This window comes from Anopheles maculipalpis, chromosome 3RL (genome assembly GCF_943734695.1).
Source record: "Anopheles maculipalpis chromosome 3RL, idAnoMacuDA_375_x, whole genome shotgun sequence".
NCBI classification, from domain to species: Eukaryota; Metazoa; Arthropoda; class Insecta; order Diptera; family Culicidae; genus Anopheles; species Anopheles maculipalpis.
This window is the reverse complement of record NC_064872.1, coordinates 88,791,732-88,805,238: the sequence shown is the minus strand read 5'-3', so window position 1 is coordinate 88,805,238 and position 13,507 is coordinate 88,791,732. Positions and strand designations below refer to the sequence as shown.

The window sequence follows — 13,507 nt, the reverse complement described above, 5'->3', positions numbered from 1 at the left end:
TTTAAAAATTCTTGTGTGAGCATACATCCGAAGGTAAGCTGTTTTATGGGTTTTTATGGGTAATTACTTAACAAGTTTTGTGTTTATCTAACGGAGAGGAGAGGAATAAAATTTAGCTAATCTCTATTTTGCTCTGTTTGCCAGTAACATTTCTTATGTTTTATGTGTGTGTTTTTGTGTGTCTGTGTGTGTTTCTTGTTCCTTTTCCTCTTGTTTTTTTTGTACTCTTAGCATTCAATTCTTTATATTGCCATTTGTATTTTTTATATATCTGGATTTTTTCTCTTCTTTTGCCATGTGGTTTCTGGTAGCACTTAATGTTTTCCTTCTTCAATTGTACTAATTGCGTGTGTTGCTTGTTAAACGTTGCTATTATCTTGTATGTTTGTGTGTTATTGTCTTTTCATTTTTTAACTGTGTACTCTCTTTAAAAATATGTCTAGCATTGAATGTTTTGTAAAACTTTTTCTCTCGATTTAACACCCATTTCGCGGTGACACACGGCAACAACGAAAAGATTGATAAAAAAAAAACACCATGGCGCATGCTTTGATTGGCGTTTTCTGTGTACATTTACACTTTCGTTCCTCGTGTTGCGAACATCGTTAACACTAGCGTATAACAGACAAATAAAAGGAAAACTTAAAGAAAGGACGAATAAATATCAAAGTGGTAAAACGATCCAATTGTACAACATGGGGAGGATTTCAACAGGAAGTTCAGTGCGAGACAGAACTCATCCGCACAACTATCCTGGTGAGGGCAGGACAGCGAGCAAAAAGAACACGCCCGAGCGAGGAATCCATCAGCATCCGATTCGATCTGTAACGCTCTCGCTGTCTCCCCTTTTTTTCTGGAAGAATCCGGACTAGCGTAGGATTTGTTGCTGTTGCTGGTCGGACAGCGGTGTTCTGTCCGTGGGTCGTATCCCGCAACGGGTACGACCCCGCCGCGGACTTCAGGCACCGGTACAGTCAATCTCGACGATGTCCTTCGGAACGTCCACGAACTGATACACCAGCCGCTGTCCGTCCACCTTCGCCAATATGCCCCGCTGGTAGTAGTATCGTAACGCTCGTCCCATCGTTTCGTAGTTCATGTCCGGCTTGTTCTTGTGTAAACCCCACAGCTTCGAGACTGCCTTCGAGTCGACCAGCTTAAACACACCCTTGTCCCGGTTCGTCCACTTGATGAACCGTGGACAGTACTCACGGTCCTGCAGCAACTTTAGCAAAAACTCCCACAGATACGTGGTGGAACCTTCGCGCGACTTTCGCTTCACACCCATCTCGAGTTTGGGCTTTTTCGGTTTCTTAAGCTTTCGCGGCTGGAAACCAAGCTCGAGCATGTACAGATCATCGGGACAGCTAGACGATACGTTGTGCGGTCCGTGCTGACCATGGTGACCCAATCCGTTTACGATGCCGTTCGCCATGAGGGCAGCTGCGGCGGCAGCAGCAGAGTTTGCACCACCACCAACGTGTCCATTCCCGGCGTGTGGATGATGTCCGAGATGCTGCTGTCCAAGATGTGCATGATGGTGGGCAGGGTTCGTGGTGTGATGTGGTGCAAGATGTCCATGTTGTCCCATCGCTCCATTGCCTGCGAGCTGACCGGCAGAAGCGGCCCCAGCGCCACGACCTAACGCACCGGTTGGAGCACCATTGCTGGCAGTTCCGTTCGTAGCACCACCGGATGCGAAGTGGTTGGCGGCTGCTGCGGCAGCTGCGGCCGCTGCAGATGGGTAGCCGTTGGGTGAGTTCATCGAATGCAGGTAGTGATAGTTGTCGGACACTGCGAGAGAAAGTGGAGAGAAAAAAAAAGGAGAGATTGTCAGCAATGGCAGTGACATTGAACTTGAGCAGGGACGAGGTAGAAGGGTGCACCGCCGGCCGAGAACTGATTAGGGTTAAAAGCAGTAGTGCGTGGTGATAGTAGAAGGAAACAGCTGTAAACGACGTGTCGTGCGCTCCCATTGAGTGAACCTGGCAGGGGTTCTCGCTTATCAGTCGCGCTAGCCGTTGTCACGAGCCAGCTTCCTTGTTGTACGCAAAAATGCACCCTCTACGTCTGGGTGGTGGGCGATAGGGGCAAAGTTTTAAGGGCTTAGCGACAAGGGAGTTTAACGCTCGTTCCATTATCGTTCGATGCCATTAGCGAGGGGAGCGAGAGCTGCCCAACGGGTGGCAAGACGAGCCTTCGAGCGCGTTTTAATTAATTTTGTAAACTTCTGCAACAACTTCAATCCGGCACAGAACGTACCGTTGACGTGAGGTGAAGTGGTTGGAATTTAAAGCCCTGCTTTTGAAGTCATTAGCGGTGGGAAATCCTTTAGCCGCTCAAACTCATCGCTTCAAAGGTCTAGACGGACGACTTTGGCGTTAGAAACACGTCAACAAGTCAACGTGGCAGGGAAGGTCCCAATCGACGCTCCAGCTCACCATGAATCAGATGCTAAAGGCCTATGCGTATGTGTCGTTTTCTTATTTGCTATTTTACGCGGACGGAAGTGTTGTTCGGGTGAAGTGGTACTCTGATAGGAAGCTAGAATATTTACACCCTTGAAGCACTCAATTGGCAAAAAAAAAAAAACTCGAGGAGAGAAAAATTAAGTGCCTCCTTTACATTGTCGCAACATCCGAGAGTTCCTGCTTGCTTGCTGGCTGCATATCTTTGATTTGCTGCGTTTGGGTATTATATTTTAAAAATCTTAAAGACTCGTCTTGAGAGCCTCAGGTGTTTCTGGTTACATCCCTCAAAGATCGAGCAGTGCAAGAGATAATTGCAAAAACGAAGCAACATCCGCTTACAGTGTACGGAGTCTTGCTGCTGTGCTCATCTTTCCTGTTCGCTTACTGGCTGTACGCAGGCTAAATTGATGGACAATGCAACTCTCTAAACACACAAACGCATCATCAGCATCACCGGTCTCATAAACCGAGAGTCCAGAGAAGTCCAGCAGCAGACAACTCGCCAAGACTTTGGAGGCAGGACCAATGACCAGGAAGCGAACCGGGTGCCGACTGGCAGTGACCTTCAAGCGTTCCAGCCTGCATGCAACGAGACAGGAAGATGCGCACACACCTGAAACATTATTTGCACTCCATTTCCTTCTGGTGAACGGCAACTATCTCTGTCTGCTATCGCACCATCTCGGTCAGGTTGCTCCATGAAAAAAAAACCGCTTCTTCTATTCTCTCTTTGCGTTTATTTTGCGAGATGCACTTTCGCGAGCATTTGCCGATGCATTCCGCGCAGTGCATCAGGCTTCTACCGCTTATTCTCCCAATGGGGGTGATTATGTTTTTAAAAGCCATTATCGTAATCTCTTTGAGTCATCGCGGACACTTCTGGTGTGTGTGTGTGTGTTTGTGTGCGGTGGGAGAGAAATACGCGAGATGGAGGAGGTTTTTTACTCAAAAGGATTTACGATGGAGAGTATTAACCACCAAATCCTCACCAAAGTTTTTTTTTTTGAGTTTCAACTTCAAGTCACATGTTTTTGAGTGGATTTTATTGTGATCGATAGAGCGTTGGGGATGCCAATTCTCGTACAGAAGCTGGCACAGAAACAAAGATAAGCTCTGGGTCTCCCATTCCTAACGTTCCTGGAGCACATTTTTATCCTCCTTCCTCGGCACTGAGCCGGGAAGGGGGTGACGGTTTTCTGAGACCGATTGCAACATGGTGCACCAGTGCGGTGTAGAACGATTCGCGACGCACCACGAGTGTGTTGAAAGCGGAACAACAAGCAACAGCGAGTGAGAGAGAGAGGAAAAAAAGAGAAGACGCAATTCTAAACACACCGTCCGTGTGGGGTTTGCATGCATGTGGCACAAACCACGGCGACGACGATGGCGCGAAACCGAAGAAAAACGGAAACGAAGGGCGAACAGCGAAGAAAAACTAAATAACAAGTGACCTTCTATAGAGCGATCACCCTGCACAACGTCCATCGCGTCCTCTTCGCCCCACTTCGGGTTAGCCTCCCACCCCACCGCACTCCCTGCCTGTGTGCGCAAAGGCACATAAAAATGCATCGATGCTGTACAGCGGCGCGGCACTGCACTGCAGTTGCACTTGGGTTTCGTTTTCTTATGCTTGGTGTGGCGTTTCGTGGTGTTTCGTTTTACTCGCGTTTGTGTGTGTGTGTGTGTGCTTGTATTTGTTGCTGTTTCTCGTACTAAAATGTGAGATCTTCAGTTCTAAGCCCTCGCGCTAAATGCCCCTCTCTAAGCGAGAAGATAGTTGCGAGTGGCTCGTTGCCACGCGTTCGGTTCGTACGGCAGCACAGTTGGAAGTGCATTGGAAGAGCGCGTGACGACGATGATGATGCATCTCCGCTTGACGCTACCGCAACGCATTTTGGGTTGATTGTTTCTGTTTTTCTTTTGTTTCTGTTTTTATATTGCTTCAATAAACAAACAGCAATTGGGCAGATTCTTACCAACACAAGCACAGTATACCAGTTGTATAACAGCTTGTTGCAAAAAAAAGCCCTGACGTCTCACTATTTGTGGTTGATGATGCTTTGGTGCTATTTTTTAAAAATAAGCGATCTTTTCTAACTTCCTCCAGCAAAATCGCAACGATGCACCGTGATGCAATTGCACTTGATGATGGGAAAAAGAAAAAGCAAGATACGAATTTCCGGAACGTGAGACAGTGAAACGAATTGCAAAGAACGCAAAACACACAATCGGAAGGAAATGACCGATGAAGCCATCGGAACGATCGTCCCAGGCCTTCCATTTCCTCTCGCTCTGTCTCTCGTTTAGAGCAGGTTATTTTTACGTTTCCGAACAGCAAACCGAGCACCGAATGGTTTGTTTTATTGGATTGGAGAAGAGGAATTCTTGTAGCTGTTCTTGGCGTTTGCCTTTTTGTCGAGTTCATCCTTCGATCCATCCTGTGTACCTGTTTGACGAGTGCTGCTCAGTGCAAGCGACGGCGAACTCACGTGCAGCATTTAAAGTCCACCAAAGGCAAAGGAAGTATGGAATCCAGGCAGGAAAGGAAGAGGGAGGAGCTTGTACGAGGGAAGAAGGAGAAAATGGAGGTGTGTGTATGCACCAAACCAGAGTGTCACCTTGGGGAAGTACGAAAAAGACACGTTAAACCGGAAAAAGATGGCCAAATGAATGGCGTAAGCGAATATCTTAGTCGCATTAGCTGAGTAGTGATCGACTGTCACGTGCGTTTGGAGCAGCGGTGTTGGTTACTTGGATTTTTAGTAGATGCAGGAAGATTCTTTTGACGTTTTAATTAGCTAGAATTTACTTTAGAGTCAGGATAATAATTTGCTGTGGAAAGACACAATCGCCGGTCGTTCATTTCCTGACGCGATGTAAACATTGACTGACGAGAACCCGCTCATGAACGGAACTGACCCCACTGATGATGGGGTGAGGTGAATGTTTTGCATTACATTATACTATTTTAAATTATTTCATACTTCACCCACTTCTGCCCTACTGTCTTTACCACCTCCCTAGAACCTAGGGAGGATTATATACAATTGCATTGGCTATTTACATTGCGGCCGAGTAATTGATTGCGCTAATTCTGACTCTCTTTCTTTCGTTCGTTCATTGTGACCGCGCGCCCCCAACCGAACTGGCTTCCTTCCGCCAAACAACAAACAATACGGGACGTGTCCGTAACGCGCATGCCGCGCGCACATCAACCGCCACCGCGACGTGGTCATCGACACATTGTCTTTGGTTGCATTCGCTGAAGGTCACCGGGTGGGGTGGCGCTTGGGGTTGTGGGTTGTGCAAGAATAGAGACAAAAACCACACACGCACACACACAAAACCGGAACATCGGATCGAAATTATCCAATTGGTTCTTATGGAGCAGAAGCTATGAAAAAGAAGGAAGCTTATTACATCAACGACTTCAAGATGTGGTAATGGTTCCCGTTCTCATCTTAAGGTGGTGCTGTTATCTAATCAGATTAAAGATCGCGAAGTGTTGGATGGCGGAATACGCCTTGATAAAGGCTTTAATGATGTAGGATTTTTGGAGCAGCCCTTATTGAAGGTCGTGCATCGAATCGTATCAGCGTTGGTACTTCTGGTGAAATCTTAAAAAAACGGTCCTAAACACACAACATGTGCGCTTCAACTTGTCTGGTACTTATGGAAGCAGAAATTAAAATAACACCCCATACGAGCCAGAGGAAGAACAGCATTACACCCATTCCGACACCTTCTTGATTTTACCATTCCGAAGAAGAAAAAAAAAAAAACGGATGCGCAGCTGACGAACCAGACCAGACAAAGCCAAAATCAAGATCAAGATGCAAAAAAGAACAGGGAACCTGTCTGCGTCCAGCCGACGGAAGCCAGACAAACCACTAATTGCCGTTTGCCGACGCATCAGGAAGTTACCTGCAGCACTGCTGCACCAACCTTCCCATGTCTCGAGTGTTTCCGTGTGAATGCGATTTGACTGCGATTTGCATGCGCAATTTGACGAAAGTGCAACTGGCCCGAAGTTCGCCAGTACACATTTGGTTGGCTGTTCGCTGGAAGCGATCCTGACCACCCATGCCATGCCATGCCATTTTGCTGCTTCCGATTCGGTTCCATACCAGACAATGGAGCGAGAACTGCTGAAACCGATTAATGGTCGATTTTATTTTACAAATTGCAATGGCAGAACGTGCTAGGGACAGAACGCACTGATGGGTAGTAGCGTGCCATAAGGAAGGACGCATAAAATGGCCTCCCCCAAAAAAGACACCAGAGGCACTGGAGAAGCCGGAAGTGTTTAATAATGGTTAAACTACGGGACGCTTTTGGCAGTGATGATGACACGTTGGACGCACAATAAAATCACTCACTCGTGTGTCTGCGTCAAAGGCAGTGATATGGAAGCGAGCAAATTAATTGGTGACACCGAATTTAACTGTCACAAAAAAAATATGGCAAAATGGTATGTGTACGTTTATATTTACGATCCGGCGCTGGAAGACGCTCTAAAACAGCTCGTAAAAAACGGTGATCCGGCAAGCATCCGTCTAACGCTCTGCTAACGATGCTGAATATGCCCCATGATGATGAGCATACAGCGTATATCGAATCAATTAGCACTGGGGTGGGGTGTAATATAAGAAAAATCGCGGAACAAGCCAGCAAGATGGCGCGAGAACAGGAAACGCATAAAAATAAATTCCACATTTTCGCCGAAATAAAGACTTCGATTGAAGAAAGCGATCTTTAAGCGATGGAGAAGATGCGAGTGTGTATGAGAGAGTATTTACAGCATGGTTTAATTTTATCTGGATACAGCAAAGTTCCAATGCGGAACGCGGATGGCGGATACGCTGCAGCCAATGGAATGAAATGTGATCTTTGCACAGTGTGATCCGCACACAAACACAAAAAAAAAACCCCGGCCCACAGGTCCTCATCCCGCGCGTGTTTTGTTTGATTGCTTAATTTGACTCAATTTCGGGCTTGACGCTTGAAGCCTGAACAGTCGTCTCCGGTCGAGATCATTTTCGCCAAGCACAGAAAGGTCAACGATCTACGCAACGATCACAGAATCTCCCAAAACACGAACGGAAGCGGAAAATGGGTGAGTGTGATGAGTGGGGTGGGTGTTTTTAATGGCAACTCCAGCGCATGTCATGTCTCTGCGTCTTGGAAGTTGACAAAAAGAAAGAGTTACCGGAAAAAAAGTCGAACAGCCGTATCATATTGCGCCGGAATTGCACTTGCAGTACGGCAGTTTTGTGGATGCACATTGCATAGGTAATGACGACGGTGATGATGATGCGCCAGAGCCGGATTGGAAAACGAGAATAAGGAACACGATGCCTTTTTTGTGTGCTCAGCGTTTACTGCGCTGCTCCCGGAACATGAACGGAAGTCGTCAGACAGAAGAAGAACTGTCCGTCTCGACATATCCAGACACCCAGAGCCAAGTATCGCTGATGGGATCAAGCAAAGATGCACAGGGCTCGTGAAAAAAGGGTGCGAAGAATAAATTATTCCTTGTGTGTTGTGTTTTGTCTGCCCTTTTTTCCTTTCAGTCCAAGATACTCGAGTTCCGGCGTCTTGAGTGTTAGTTCCGGGAGCTTCGGGAAATTGATTTGCATAGAGATCCCCATAAACCACCTCAGTGAACTGATCATATCGGGATCCGGTCGTATCCGACCTTCCGGAATGCAAAAGTGTGTCTTCGATTATTTATGGGCTTTTTTTCTTCTTTATTCGATTTTCCAGTCAGGAATGCGTTCCCGCTGATGGAATGCACGCTCCAGCAGCAGGTAGGATGTTTACAGAGCGCGCATGTTTGGAGAGAGAGAGTCATGGTGCCGGTGGTGCATTAGACAAACAAGTGTGTTGCAATACACTGCCGCCCGTTCTAGGCGCTCTTTCCTAAGGCTTCAGGTTGGCAAGTTAGCTTAGCAACTTCCACTTCAAGGGCTGCACGTTTACGTTTGCTTCACCGGTTGGCTCCGACGGCTCCGTAAGCGGATCCGGAAGGAAGGAATTGAACACTAAACACCTCCACATGACATTGCAGTCTCGTGCAGCAGTACACTTGTTTTGTTGCGTCATTAGAGTTCTTTTGGAGCATCCGGTCCGCTAGTATCGAGCATATTTCATAAGTAGATCGCATCGGAGCTCTTCTGCTGGTGAGGTGAGTCAGTGGAACGGGTTGCGCTCTTGAGGTGCGATGAATCACTAACGACGTACACGGAGCGGGATCTCGATTGAAGCAGGTTTTACCGGCAAGAATTCACGATGCTCTGCACGTACCTGGGCGCGCTGCTGTCTGAAGGTATTTCCTTCTCAACGGGGCAGTTTCGTAAACCTGTACAAGAAACACACACTCACACACACACCCTCACATCGATGTTACTTCCGGTTTGCGAATTCCATCCGCCGATGAATGCCGAGCAAATACGGTCGAGGCAACTTTCCAACATCGGTTCTAGCGGCGCCGACAAAACCGCAACCTTTACGCAAAGGGTCCGTTCTGGCGAGTTTCTCCCTCGCCGTTGGCCTTCGAAACCGCGAGTGTGGCACGTGTTGGCGTTGTGGAAAGGGGAGGGGGGGGGGGGGGGGGTGATAGTCGATAGGCTTGACCATAACTTATTGCTGCATATTGTGCGAGGGTTTTCGTTTTTTCCCCTGTAATGTTCTGTTTCCAAAAAAAAAGGGTTATTTCCCTAGAGTGTCCGTGTCTGACACCAAGAGTTTGAGTTTCTATTTTGCATAGCAGAAAACTGCATCGCACAGACACACATACACATACACTTGGGGTAGGAAAAGACAAACGGAAAAGCGTTGTTGTGTTTTCCTTCGGTGGTCGTGTTATTTCTTCGTGCATCGTTCGCGGATTTCTTCGTTTGCATAAGCGCACCCACCCCCTATAGCTAGCCAGTCCAGGGTAGCTTACCGGACTGAGAAGCCTCAGAACTGACCTTCAGCAAGTCGCAAAACAAACGGCACGCAACGGCAGTGGCGAACACGGTCGGCCGAAAAACGGTACCGTGGCGGCGCCCAGTTTACACACATGGAAAGTGTGGATTTTGTTGCAAAGCCAAGCGGAAGTGTCACGGCTTAGGGGTGTTTTTTTGAGGCCGCGTATTTGCTGAGGTAATGTACCCCGAAAAAAGTTGTCTTACTAAGAATGGGGCTGGGACGAGAAAACTGATAATGAAGCAGAAGGCACGTCCCTTAGGCTCTGTGAGCGGGTGACGTTAAGCAGAGAGCTTTCTTCCGGTGGAGCTGCGTAACGCTCGCTGGAGCAGGAGAAAAAGAAGGCAAAACATATCTATTTTAGCAGAGCTTTGCCTTAATAGTAGGTTCTAGAGTAGTGTTACATACATGTTTGACAAGCAAAAGCAAGTTTGTTGGATGTTTAAGTAACACATTTCCTTATGAATGTCAAAGGTTATCACGATTGAGCGAGAGCGTCTTTTAGTGTTAGTTATTTTAATGGTTAAATAAATCATCCTCGTCCGACTATTGACAAGATACTTAGAGGATTCTCTTTCTTTTTCTGCTTGTTGGCTTAACAGTCTCCGAGATCATGCCGGATATCTATTGGCATATGCGACTTATTGCTACCATGTAGCTGGATCAGACAAGTCCTCAATACGGGGGAATGGTTCGGATTTGAACCCTGACTAATGGAAATTCATTAATAGCGTCATCTATTGGAAAATTAGCGAACCTCTAGCAATGCCTTCATTAGTATTCCGTAATTCCGTGATTGTGCAATTCCGAATACTATCAAATCGCGTTTTTTAGCAACTGCATGTTATCAACACGTTGCACCACCCACTAACCACTCTGCTCCGTTCTCCTACGTACCATCTCCATCGCCCTAGTACTCAGCTATCATCTTACTGCTGCATGCGGTTACGTTCGTCACGTATGCACCTCGCTTAAAGCTCCTCGTTTCTGGGCTGAAAACGTTGTTTTCTACCTACCCGAAGCTAGGCTCTTCCTACTCTTCAGCTCGGTCCATATGGTGTTGTGCGTTTTTCTCTTTCCAACCGAAGAAGCTAACCATCACAGTCATCGAAAACTCAACGCTGCTCGGGCCGCAATCGCGAAAAGAACGAAGGGAAAAGACCAACTAAAACTGAAACGCATTCTTATCGCAATTGGCAAAAAAAAAACCAGACCACACAAACGCACAGCAGCGCCCGATGGATGCGGGGAAGGTTGATTCGCATGTTTGCGTTATCAATGTCTGGCCGAAAAGAAGCAAAACGAAGGCACACAGTAACTCTCCCCAGCAAATGAACGAGTTCGTCGCGAGTCTGTGTCTGTGAGATACGCAGTGTTTGCAGCAAGTTTTCGGGAAGGCAATACGGAAGTTGCACACCATTTGTTGATAATAAATTTTGCATGCGGTAACGCGTGCGACCGTGCGCCCGTCCATGCAGCGGCGAAGAAGGAGGATGCATTAGGTGGGTGATGTGATGTGCGAAATTGGGATCTTCTTGGGGAGTGGTGTGGTGATATTCCTCGGATGATACGTTTCAACGTTCTCGAACGTTTTGCTAATTGTTGCCGGTGTTTTCGCTAATGGGCTATTAAATAAAGAGTTTTCTGGAGCTGGTGGACGACTCAGCAGGATGCAAGGAGGCAGCGAGGTGACAATAAAATGTAGCAAAGATCGCCACAGTTTGTCTGGGTGATCTGCAAAGCGATCTGTGAACAGGATAACATTTTGTGACGCCCTCTAATGCGTGGAGGTGGTGCATGATGATTATTATTGCCACACAGTTTCTGTCAGATTCCAGCATCACGCATAATCAGGTGACAAACGTTGTCAGGGTTTATGAGATCACGCGGCGTTAGTAGTATAAGCGGTTTTTAATTATTCCTGTGACAGATTGGCTTTTGGAGCAGTATTTTGAGAAGTTTTGGTGCCGACCTGTCACTGCAACAAGGTGCATTCGTTTTATTAGATCTCCGTACACCCGGGGACAGTTGGAATGACAGTGGAGTGATTAATGCTTTGTTTACGGGATGTGTGACGTTCGCGGCAAAGGTTCACTGACCGGTCAGTACCGTGTTTCCGGCGGGGTTTTTTGGGGGGGGGGAGGGGGGAGGTTTGTTTGTCTGTTGCAAATATATCCACCAGCTGCACCAATGCAATAATATGCCGAATCTAGCAGACGTACGCCCAGCTTCAAGAAAAGCCAGGACAGGAAGGAAAAAGAGTTATTTTTCTTTTGCTGCTGAGGAGGTTTAAAATATATTTTCTGCTCATCCCACACCGATGGCGTGCGGTAATGATCGTAATACAGAATCGGGCGACATGTAACGTTGCATACAGAAGCAGCAGAGGGGTTTTCGTTTCTTTGCTCGCTGCAGCTTCTTACAACAAAATGATGCTTGTTGGTGTGATGATGTGTGCTTGATGTATACATTTTTCAAAAACCTTTTTCCCTTTTTTTGTTGTTGTTTGGTTCGAGTTTCTGCAGCCTCCCAAATATAGAACGGCACTAAATGATCGGCAGTCTGTGTCTTCCTGTGTGCAGTGGCAGCACTCTTCCTGGCGTGTGGGATATTTTTTCCGCACATTGCACAGATTGGCTGGTGCCAGCCATAATCGGACAGATGATGATCATGTGTAACCGTGAATCTCCGGCTCAGACGCGACTGGGTGAGAGAGGGGGTGGATATGGCAGATCCTGTACCGAATGATCCATGCATGTGTTTAACAACCTAGCCGAAACAAGCCAAAAAATCTATCGCGTTGAAACGCATTTCCGTTTGCGAAAATGTAACAAGCCGAGTCCATCATTAGTGACATTACGGGACACACGAAAATTGGCAGTGACGTGTCTGTCAGGTGCACACCGAAGTGCATTGTTTGGTCAATCCACTGGTCCCTCAATGTCGCTGATAATTTTAGCAGTTTTAACAATGTTGTTGGGTTATAAAAACAAAATGAAATCAACAGGAAAAAAACGCGGAGGTTAACATTCCACGGAGTGCGTTCGTCTTTCGCTTCTACTGCTTCAGCTGGGGCCCAAATGAGGTAGAATATAGTGCGCGTTCTGGTATGAGGAAATCGCAAAACATTACGCACACACCACGAAGCAGCAAATTGCATACATTGCCGCCTACCGATGGAGAAGCGCACACGCTGGCCTCCGCTCAACAACCGGGAAGAGAAGAATGTTCATTCGAAATGTAAATGTTTATCCAGACGGTCGTTTTGGGAGGTTTTTTTTTGCTGCTGCTATCTGTTTCCCTGGATTTCGTCCAGCTTGTGCGTCTGGTGGTGTCCAAAATGTGCGCACAACACACTAACATACCCAACAATTTCGGTGTCCGTAAAGCTGCTGCTATTCTACTCACTTACTGTGGGGTGTACTTCAACCAGAGACGGTCGCAGCAGCAGCGGTGACGCCTTTGCGACGTCCTTGAAACGCAAATTTGGAGACGATTCTCTCACCCACTCTTTCGCAATCGAGCCATCTCTGTCCGTCTTCCCAACCCTGGGTGGGGTTGGGAGCGCTGATGGAGCTCGTTTGTTCGATAAGAATGTTGCGAATTTTCTTCTTCCGCAAAACGGCGGAATGATTTCGTTTCGGTCGTGGGGTTGCCATTTTATTAGTGTTACCAAGCGCGCACACCAACCCGCCCATTACACAGATCCTAGTTGAGGGAAGGTTGTTGTCTAGAAGGGTTTGCATGCAGACGGGGGGCAGCGAGTGCAAGAAGATGTGAAACAAAACAATTTTATCTTCAATAGAAAGCGGAACCCAGCTGAGAGAGTACAAACAGTAGTAGGTGGATGGGTGGTCAGTGGGTGATGCTCCTCCACGTATTATTGCGAAAATCGTTTCCAATTGACCTCGAGTGGTTAGTGAAGAGAGTCGCACATACGTCACACAGCCCGTGTGCGCCATCACAGAGATGCGAGAGAACGAGGGTCCAGGTGAGATTTTAATTGTGTCCGCGTGGTGTAAGCTGGTACACTCCTACCTGATGCTCCATTTCAATGGCTTCGT

The 13,507-nt window shown here is 47.2% G+C and overlaps 1 protein-coding gene across 1 annotated transcript in view; it reads right to left on the bottom strand.

Annotated features, from left to right (window-relative positions):
* Positions 1–851: 851 nt before the first annotated feature.
* LOC126561554 (ecdysone-induced protein 74EF-like) overlaps positions 852–13,507 on the bottom strand; it is a 47,859-nt gene continuing 35,203 nt past the window's right edge. The window contains exon 4 of the mRNA XM_050217773.1: positions 852–1,794. Coding sequence (XP_050073730.1) covers positions 959–1,794 — 836 coding nt within the window. The 3' untranslated portion in view covers positions 852–958. The remainder of the gene's footprint in view (positions 1,795–13,507) is intronic.